Here is a 10,977-nt window from a genome sequence, read left to right as displayed (position 1 = left end):
GCAGTGCGTCTAAATATTTATAATCAATGTTATATAAGTTATAATAATTCATAATCGCTTAAATGTCGTAAACAATTAGCCTACGAAGCACTCATCCACATTTTATTTGATATTATTTAGTTTTGTTAGTAAAACATATATCACTAAGAAGATAATTTTGTGCTAAAAGTCTTTCGAAAAGCAAGTAATATTGGGTATTCTGGATGACAAATTGGTGAGCTTTTAAGCAATAAATAATATGTCATTTACTATCATCAAAAATTCTTTCTGGTAACAAGGAGATTAACATATTTTTTGATTCATTCCTTAGAAAGCATTTCCATTTACTGACCTAGTAAGCAACCTATATTGTTTCTTTATTTCAATAAACAGAATATTTTACTAATAAAATTACATTATGATTAAAAATAATTACAAGTATCAATACCGCAGTGATAAACATAAGAAAAAAAATATTTTAAAATGTAGGTTATATGTTCAATCTGATTAAAATCAAATATTTAATTAAAATAGCAGCAACATTAAGTAGTCACTTTAAAGTAACTTCCAAGGAACTGATGCTTAGAAAGGTTTAACATTTACTGGTCTTGATTATCTCGCAGGCTGGAGCTGCTTGGGCAGCGTAGACCTTAGCGCGTCGCCGAGAAGAGGGTGTGGAGAGCTCTAGCGAAAATGGAAGAAGAAGGCAACCGCGTGGGAGAAGAACAAGGCCCCCATGTCCGGGCGCCATGTTGCCGGCGGGCTGGAGCTGCCCGGGCAGCGCAGGCCGCAGCGCGTCGCCGAGAAGAAGGTGTGCAGCAGCTCGGCAACAGCGCGCTCGTGCGGCCGGCACGTCACAGTCGTGCTTGTCGCCCGCGCGTTGCACGCTGCCATCGACACCAGCAGCGAGCTGCAAACACAACAAAAGCCCATTTTTCCGACATTCTCTCTAAATAGTTATGTGATTTTTGGTTCAGCAAAATAGCATCAAATTAATAAGTAAAGTAGGTTTTTGTCCCCAACTTTTTGAACTTGTTTTAATTGCAATATATATATTTTTATTTGAAGCTTTTAAGCCAAATTTTTTTCATGATAAATAAAAATCATAGGGGTAGGCAACGGATGTGCCTAATGCTCCTTTGCGCCACCTAAATGCTGAAATAAGAATTTTTTTATGTTCTCTTAGATTTGTGAACTTCAGTCATGACAATAAATTAATAACCTAAAATATTAAAACAAGGAAAACTAATGTGTTTTTGCTTGCGATGCGTAATCTGTGTTCCCCGGTACTCACTACTGAAGTTCTGCGTGTGCTTATGTGAGTAATTAGGCTACCTTCCATAGGTGTTTATATATTATTACAAATCGTTTACAAACAGGTAAGAGTATGGAACAGACGGAGGAAAATGACTGTTTTATAGGGAGCAAACACCACTTATATAATTATCACACCTGTTCACGTACGTTGACATTATAATGTGCCTGGAGTATGGATCATTCTCATGTCGAATGGTACTGCAAGTTAGGGCTTAAAAATTGGAAAAGCAAGATGGTGGGGCCAAATCACTCTTAACGAGCAGCTTAAGAGTGGTAAATCAGTGGAACTCGCTTGTTATTCGTGCTTAGGGGGCCTGTCTGGTCGGGGTGTGTGTGTCAGTGAGGCGGGATGATAAGCGCTACGCTGGCTGGTGCTTCTAGCGCTGTGTCGCCTCTAAGCGCAAGGCTCCGAAATGGCGCGCAGTCTTCTCGTCGTCCATAGGACAACTGTGAAATTTGAGTGGTAACCGTAACATTATATGGCGGAGAAATGAAAATAAAGGTGTGATGAAAGTCCCTTACGTGCTTTCAAGAATCTCTACTGGTTGTCTTATGCCTATAAATTACTCCGAAAACGTGGCTTTTAGCCATTTTAACTGTTCTAAAAATACAGTTAAAAAATTTAATCCGAAATTAAAAGTACTTTTCGGCCCTCAGCAAATTATTATATGTTTTTCGTAAACAGATCCCAATCGGATGTCTTGAGTAGTTTTGAATTCGCGTTGCTTTTCTTGAAGAGCTGCACATCGAATGTGTGCCCGGGCAGACGAGACGGTGCCCTTAAGGTAGGAGAGAATTCACTGTGATATCGGAGAAATCGTAATTAAAAAGGTGAACTTATGTTTATTGAAACGATGTGTTGAAATTCAAGATTTAATTGCAACTGTGATGACAGATTTTTTTAAATTCAAATTTGTATGATTTGGTCTAGTTTACACTATTTTAATTTTAGAGTCTAATTAGGGGAGTTGCACAACTCACCATATGGTGACACTTCTAAATCATATTAAAGTTTAAACGAATATTTTATTGGTTATAGTGTTAATCTCCTGAAAGGTTTGGATGTTAATATTGTTACGAGGACTCTAGCGAAGAAACTTGTCAGCCATCCCGCGTGCCTGCCTGCAGGTGGGGTGCGATGGAAGTAACATTTATTACCGGTACACGCCTAATTTGATTAGCAGCGACGTCTCGCTACCCACTTTCCTTTTCCCCAGTGCTTTCCCATTGAGCCAGAAGAAATCTCTGTGTCTCTCGAGGGTTCGGCCCGTTCTTGGAGCCCCATCTGCGTGAAGTGGTGTAACTAACCCACCATTGTTCTTGAAGCTTCGAATGTTAAGTCAGGAATCCTGATGACTCTTCACCTCGGAGGCTATAAGGCCTTCCAAGACTTTTCTGTAATAATTCTTTGTAACTTGGTAGTTTTTTTGTCGAACCTGTCACTTTCTTTTGGTAATTTTAATGAAGTTTGTTTTTTTTGCATCAGTTAAATAACAACCAATCACTATTTAAACAAGTGTTTTTTTTATGTTTTTTTTTAATTTTCCATAATGTAATGATAAATAATTCCCGATTTTCAAGATAGGGGCCTAGACGGCCAATAATATGGCGGATACCGTGACAGTTTACTGTATTTTCATAAATGAATACAGCATTCTAGGGGGGTGCGGCGTTTGTCCTAAAATCGTTTGTCTTAAAGCGTTTATCCTGATTTCGTTTGTCCTAAAAATTAGGACAAACGACTTTAGGACAAACGACGTTAGGACAAACGACTTTAGGACAAACGACTTTAGGACAAACGAATTTTAGGACAAACGACGGAACAGCTTCAAAATATTTTTACTCTGAGTTTTAAGACAAACGACTTTAGGACAAACGACATTAGGACAAACGACTTTAGGACAAACGACTTTAGGACAAACGACTTTTAGGACAAACGACGGTTCCAGTATCGATAAATCCTTACTCTGAGTTTCAGGACAAACGACTTTAGGACAAACGGCATTAGGACAAACGACTTTAGGACAAACGACACTAGGATAAACGACTTTAGGACAAACGACATTAGGACAAACGACTTTAGGACAAACGACTTTAGGACATACGACTTTTAGGACAAATGATTTTAGGACAAACGATTTTAGGACAAACGACATTATGAAAAACCAAGTTAGGACAAATGACTTTAGGACAAAAAACTTTGAGTCAAACTATTTTATTTAAAAACCACAGAGCATGTGAGAACTTACAGTAAAAGAAAACGTTTGAAAAAATAATGTTATATACTGGGGAAATACTTTACATTCTATGTAAAAAAAATTCAGCGTTTACGATCGTTACAATTTTTAGACATCTAGGAATGGACGACTACGGTTTCAACGACCTAAATCTGTTTTTTATTATTTTATTTTGCCATCTTGGATCCGCCATATTTAAATAGACCGCCACACTCATTATGATGAAATTTTCGTCATGACCGCCATATTGAATTTTTCTGTTCCACTGGAGGCCGCCATCTTGGATGCCGTCGACTTTGTTTCTGTTCTTTGTTCCTAGACAGCGCCAGCAACGCTCTTGATTTTTTTTGTTCTTCTGGAGGCCGCCATCTTGGATACCGTTGACTTTGTTTCTGTTGTTTGTTCCTAGAGAGCGCCAGCCTAGCTCTAAATTTTTTTTTTGTTCTTCTGGAGGTCACCATATTGGATACCAAGGACTTTATTTATGCTGTTTGTTCATAGAGAGCGCCAGCGTCTCTCTGATTCATCACATAAGGTCGATGTTCCATTACCTCCCATAGCTATTATGGTCCTTATCGACATATTAAATTTAAATTTTTTTTAACAAAATACATTGGAAGTGCTGTGATTCGAACCATTGCAGCTCTGATCTCTAGGTTGGATAACATACGCCTTTAACCGCACGGCCATCGAGACATATACCAAACTGATAATAAAAAAAGGCATATATAAAAATAACATGCATATTCGGACTTGTAATTTATTTGATTTGAAGTAATAATAGCACCACCTGTTCGAGACAGAACCACCATCATGTATTGTAACTGTAACAATTATCGTTACAGTTACAATCTTGAATATCCGTAATTGTTTTGTTTGAAAATCGGGAAAAAATTTAAAAATCATTAAAAAATTAATCAATCGAATTCAATAATAAAAATCTTAAAAAAACACCGTTGCACTTTTCGTTACGGTCGCCATCTTGAAAATACATAATTTTAATGCTAGAGATTCGAGAAAAAAAATTACTTATTAGAATACTGATTAATTAGTTCGATTCCTGTCCTTGATTCGAAACTATTAGCGCAAAAAAAACAGATCCTTCCTCCACAGAAGCCACCTACAGACTGATCTCCGCCACCAATAGCAAGGTATATATATATCGTCAGCTGGTATGACGACATGTCCGCCATCTTGTCTTCATCCGCTGGAGACCACCATCTTGTTTTCGTCTGCTAGAGTGTGCTGATACCATGTTAGTATAATATTCTGTTCACCATAACTTTGTCCTCAACTGTTAGCATTGCACTTTGACCTTGACCTTGAAATTTGACCTTGAACCTTTAAATTTGATTTTACCTTAACGACCATCATGGATCCGCCATTTTGCGTTCAGTAAATGCTACCAGGAGCTACCACCTGCTAGAGGTCATAGCCACCATCTTGTTTTCGTCTGCTGGAGGACACCATCTTGTGCGTGTACTCGTCTTATAGAGTACATTACCATCATACTTGTCTAAGTTTTAACAGCTAGAGTGCAGTAATCATTTATTATTACTGAAGTGCCTGCCATCTTGAAATTTGGGCGCCATCTTGGAATTGTGTAATTATTTAGCTAGAAATTCTGGAAAAAATTCCAAAATTCATCAAAAAATTCACTCATTAAAGTAATGATTGATTATATCAATTCCTGTTCTTGGTTCATACTTGGATGATGCAAAAAAAAAATTTATGTAAAAAATAATAATTATAATAAATTATTATCAAAGTCCTAAAAGAGACTTAAAATCATATATTACCATCATCCTTTAAACCATTACGACCGCCATTTTAGATATTTGTATTTATTGACTTATTAGTTCGGGAAAAATTAAAAAATTCACGGAAAGATCACACATTATTTTACATATTGAATCAAAACTTTCTTCGATATATGAACGAAGCTGAAAATAAATTTAATTTTACTACCAGAAAAAATGTCAGGTTCAAGAAATAAAACACCGCAAGTTCTTTTACAAACATAATATTTATCACATAATTTCTATCCTACTAAAGGATAACTTGCGAAAGCCAGCAAACTTATAAACATTTAGCCCTGCATAGACGAGAAACGACTAGTTCTTAGATCCAACAGCTCCAACTGCTCCAAATGCTCTAACAGCTCCAACAGCTCCAGAGGCTCCAAATGCTACAAATGCTCCAACAGCTCCAAATGCTACAAAGGCTCCAAATGCTACAAATGCTCCATCATCTACAAATGCTCCAAATGCTCTAAATGCTCGAACAGCTCCAAATGCTTTAAATGCTCCAACAGCTCCAATTACACCAACAGCTCCATATCCTCCAAATGCTCCAACTGATTTCAATTACTTTTTTTTTATCGAACTTGACATGATTACATGCATGACTTTATTAGTATACATTTTGGATGTCAGTGGTGACTTTTTTACACCTTTTAGTTATAAATTTATTTAGAAATGAGCTTTCGAGAAATGATAAAATACATTTTTAAAAAATCTTAATTTTTCTTCAAGTTTATACACATGCAATTAATGGAAACCATTATTTTATGTAGCCAGCTTCCCTCAGTTCTTTAAGTATGAAGGATATTTCTTTGATGCTTGAATAGTTTCCTGCACAAAGCGAACCATGTAGAAGTCTTAGCCTGTCAACCAATATGTTAGGATCTTCCCATGAGGTATAATCAATATCTCTGCTACGTTCATCTTCCTTGTATGTTTATAATAAATATGATTATCCCTGGTGTCATCTGTTTCAACACCAACCACAAGGTCACTTTCGTCATCGAACCAGTGATTATCACAAGCTTGATTAGGATAATTTATTTTGTGCTGGAAATTAGGCATTTCGTCACCTTTTTGTTAATTTTTCTATAATTTTAATTATTTTTTTGTAAATCTTATTTTTTATTTATTTATCTGGTTGCTAAGGGGGTGCTTTACTCTTTGTTAGGCCGGTGTACGCCATGTGTTTAAACTTTGTGCCAGTGGACCGAAGACCCCTTTCCCAGGGGGCCTATCTGATATTTTGCAGTCAAATGTGGACGTGGGCAGCCCAGTTGAAATTTCTCTCGCTTGCAGTCACGTCCCGAGTTTATAATTTTATTTCTCTTCATGACCAAAATTGCATAGAGCAGCTTCTGGGCTGCAAGCTGCTACTTCTTAGAGGCCTGCTGAGAATAGCAAGTCTCGTCACGAATGGGTCTCCAGTGGACCTGTGTTCCCACCTTAGTGGCTATTTCTGTCCCCCCTTCCTCTCACTCCACCTCACATTTGTTCTGAGAAATCAAGTCGGGAGCAGTGACCTGACGTGAACTTAGCCAATACGATGGGCTATTTCAAGGACTTTCTCCCTGGTCTTACAGAGACGTCCACGACATCTAGCGGCAGAAAAAGTAACCGCGGGCCTGGTCGCCAGCATGTAGAGCACACCCTCGTGACACCTGGTGGCAAGTCAGCTCACCGCCTCAATTATTTCCACTTTACGCCGCTAGAAAGCATCACCGCAGCGCCATAAGGCACAATGTTTCTTATCGCGGCCTGTAGAAGTCGATTGTTTGTTGCCTTCTGTACTTGCCGGTAGAGAGTGCGCATGTCTGTGTTCTTGTCACGACCACCTTGGACTCCTTCGCATGTATTCGGTCATGAGCCGAACCTTCCCCCTCTTTTTTCCTAGGGCCGACCACCCGATTTAATTAGTAGCTTTGACTGTCATCGCCAGGACTCAGTACTCTGACCTCGGCTGCTGACCACTTCTTCTCGGCGTCCTCTGCGCTAAGAGGCTTTTCGCGGGAACGGCGATTTTCGGTTGCATAAAAGATGTAGTCAGTTGCTTAAGGGATGTGATCCCAATTGTACAGTATCCAGGCAGATGTAGTTTTTAGAAAAAGTCATGTGTAGTTAAAAAATTTTTTTTTATTCTTTAAAAATTTGTTTTCCTAACGCATATCCGCGATTTCTCGGTGCGCGGCATCCTGATGTCGGCGCGAGACACCTCGGAGGCCCTGTTTCCACACCCTGTTTGGTGAGTAATCCGTTTTTTTTCCTCCCCATATTCCCGTTTGTTGGCCTTTCGCGCCGACTGTGTATGACTGTCTGGAAGCAGGTCTAATTCGTTTTGAATTTGACTTGTGTTTCAGACAGGGTCCAAGTTTCTGGGGAGAGAAATTGCTCCCCGCATGATCTTCGGGACCTCCAGCTGATATCCCCCTTTAGAAGAGTTTTCCTCTCGGTCCGACATCATCCTGGGAAGACCTGGGTGATATGAGCTATATATATTTTCCGCTTGCATAGAAGGAACTAAATTCATTAAAAAGATACCAGCGAGCAGTGCTTTAAGAACGTAATCCTCAAAAACATGTAAAATCAAGGAAACTAATATATATGTAATCGTTGGGTGAATCAAATATTGGTGCTATATTTGAAATTTTGTTAATGTAATCATTTGTTTGTTAAGGTGTAATATGCATTGTTTTAAATAATGTAGGGGCTCCCCCTTAACTTTGTTAATTACTAAGATCTTTATTATCATGTCGAAATAATACTAAAACAAAGCCTCTTAATAATAAACCAAGAAAACCTATAGTCCAAATTATTTATATAGTGTATTTATTTATCATATACCTTCTTCTACATAACGATCCACGAACTCCCAAGTTACTAGAGTGCAGGGAGTGTAAATTTGGTCTTGTTCACCGCCTCGTATCCCCTCTGGTAATTAACTTTAATTTTCTTAATATTTTGCCCAGCAGTTTCCAAGGTGTTTTTAATTAATTTAAAATAATATATTTTTTGGGCACGAGGGGCTTTACAATTTTATTACGTCATTTCCATCGTTTTGATCTCAAGCCACCATCACTGTCTTCGCTCTTGACCGCTTTAGGTGCTTCAGCACAGTACTCAATTATGACAGCATCACAAGCTTGATCAGGAAATTAATTTTATTTCGCGATTTCCATCGTTTTGGTCTCAAGCCACCATCACAGTCTTCGCTCTTGCATGATTTAGGTGCTTCAGCACAGTACTCATTCATGTCAGCCTTAGATTTGTCAGCACAGTCATCGATCATGTCAGCCTCAGATATGTCACCACAATCTTCAATCATGTCAGCTTCAGATGTTTCATCACATTCTTCAGTCTTGTCAGCTTCAGGTGGTTCTCCATCTTTCACATTTTCATGGAGATGTCTATATATTGATGTAAATATATTTTCATTTCTAATGAGATTTCTACTTTCTAGTTTTTTTTGAAATTATTGTCTTGATATATATCAGTATTTTTAGCATTAGCTTTTTTACATTCTTCATAATCATTATTGTCGTCTAATATTCTGCCTTCGTTCCTCTTCCACGATGTTGGAGCACAGTCTTCGTTATCTTTATTCATCTTAGTTGTACAGTTCTTGCAATGTCTATCCAAGTAATATCTTCAACCAAAGGATTTATGACACTGACTTCAATTATATGGTTTTTAACAAGGACCCAAATTATACTCCTTCTCTCATGTCGTTTAGTATTCTTTCTCAAGGTAAACACCTTGCTGCAGTATCTACAGTGATGTCTTTTTGATACAGCTACAGGCAACGAACCAGGGTACATGTTAGATTCTGTGACTAATGGCAGATGCAAACTAAGAGTTTTAAATTAAAACCATTACTTAAATAAAATTTATTAAATATTTCGTCAGCGAGAGTTAAATTATATCATGCAAAAGTACTGGTTGTAAGTAGTTATTCTTTTCAACAACAGATGATGCCACGTGTTGCTGCAGGTAAATAATATTTATTTCTTTTATGCGGGATGCGGATGTTCACTAACGATTGCAAAAGAAGGATGGCTTTGCTAGACTCCAAGGAGAAGGAAGTTTGTTTATCCAGTTAGTGTTTCTCATATTTCTCAGGGGATATTATTATTTGACTGAATAATGATTTTTTTAAATTCCACCTGATAAAATTATTGCAAGTGGTGATTTAGTAGCAGAAATTCACTAATTAAATTTAACCTTAAATATAATGACATGTCTCATTAAAAGTAAAACTCCTTCATGGAGAGATCGGTTTCTCAGAAATAACCAGAAGCACTTGGAGAAACCACAGGAATGATCGCAAGCACACGGAAAAAAAAACCATCAAAATATTGACAAGAATAATTAGGAGCACATGGAGATAACCATCATAATATTGACATGGATAATCGGGAGCACACGGAGAAAACCACCACACATTTTCTTTGATAAATTACAAAAAAAATTAAACAAAAATTACAAAATACAAAAAAACTAATTCTGCTAGCTTATGAACTTCTCATTATTGAGCAAAAATAGAGTTCTAGTCCAAGCCAGAATCAGTTTTTGTATGTTATGTATTTTTTTTTTTTTTTTGTAATTTATGAAAGAAAATGTGTGGTGGTTTTTTCTGTGTGCTCCCGATTATCGTTGTCAATATTTCGATGGTGTTCTCCGTGTTCTCCTAATTATTCTTGTCAATATTGTGATGGTTTTTTCCGTGTGCTTGCGATCATTCCTGTGATTTCTCCAAGTGCTTCTGGTTATTTATGAGAAACCGATCTCTCCATGAAGGAGTTTAACTCTTGATGAGACATGTCATTATATTCAAGGTTAAATTTAATTAGTGAATTTCTGCTACTAAATCACCACTTGCAATATTTTTATCAGGTGGAATTTAAAAAAATCATTATTCAGTCAAATAATAATATGCCCTGAGAAATCTGAGAAACACTAATTGGATGAACAAACTTCCTTCTCCTTGGAGTCTAGCAAAGCCATCCTTCTTTTGCGATCGTTAGTGAACATCCGCATCCCGCATAAAAGAAATAAATATTATTTACCTGCAGCAACACGTGGCATCATCTGTTGTTGAAAAGAATAACTACTTACAACCAGTACTTTTGCATGATATAATTTAACTCTCGCTGACGAATTATTTAATAAATTCTATTTAAGTAATGGTTTTAATTTAAAACTCTTAGTTTGCATCTGCCATTAGTCACAGAATCTAACATGTACCCTGGTTCGTTGCCTGTAGCTGTATCAAAACGACATCACTGTAGATACTGCAGCAAGGTGTTTACCTTGAGAAAGAATGCTAAACGACATGAGAGAAGGAGTATAATTTGGGTCCTTGTCAAAAACCATATAATTGCAGTCAGTGTCATAAATCCTTTGGTTGAAGATATTACTTGGATAGACATTGCAAGAACTGTACAACTAAGATGAATAAAGATAACAAAGACTGTGCTCCAACATCGTGGAAGAGGAACGAAGGCAGAATATTAGACGACAATAATGATTATGAATAATGTAAAAAAGCAAATGCTAAAAATACTGATATATATCAAGACAATAATTAAAAAAAAAACGAAGAAAGTAGAAACCTCATTAGAAATGAAAATATATTTACATCAATT

The 10,977-nt window shown here is 37.1% G+C and overlaps 1 protein-coding gene across 1 annotated transcript in view; it reads right to left on the bottom strand.

Annotated features, from left to right (window-relative positions):
- Window positions 1–335: 335 nt before the first annotated feature.
- Window positions 336–10,977, bottom strand: part of LOC134529144 (uncharacterized) — a 34,263-nt gene continuing 23,621 nt past the window's right edge. Inside the window, exon 5 of the mRNA XM_063362915.1 lies at window positions 336–889. Coding sequence (XP_063218985.1) covers window positions 664–889 — 226 coding nt within the window. The 3' untranslated portion in view covers window positions 336–663. The remainder of the gene's footprint in view (window positions 890–10,977) is intronic.

This window comes from Bacillus rossius, chromosome 2 (assembly GCF_032445375.1).
Source record: "Bacillus rossius redtenbacheri isolate Brsri chromosome 2, Brsri_v3, whole genome shotgun sequence".
NCBI classification, from domain to species: Eukaryota; Metazoa; Arthropoda; class Insecta; order Phasmatodea; family Bacillidae; genus Bacillus; species Bacillus rossius.
The sequence above is the reverse complement of the archived record's forward strand: the minus strand, read 5'-3'. Positions and strand labels throughout refer to the sequence as shown.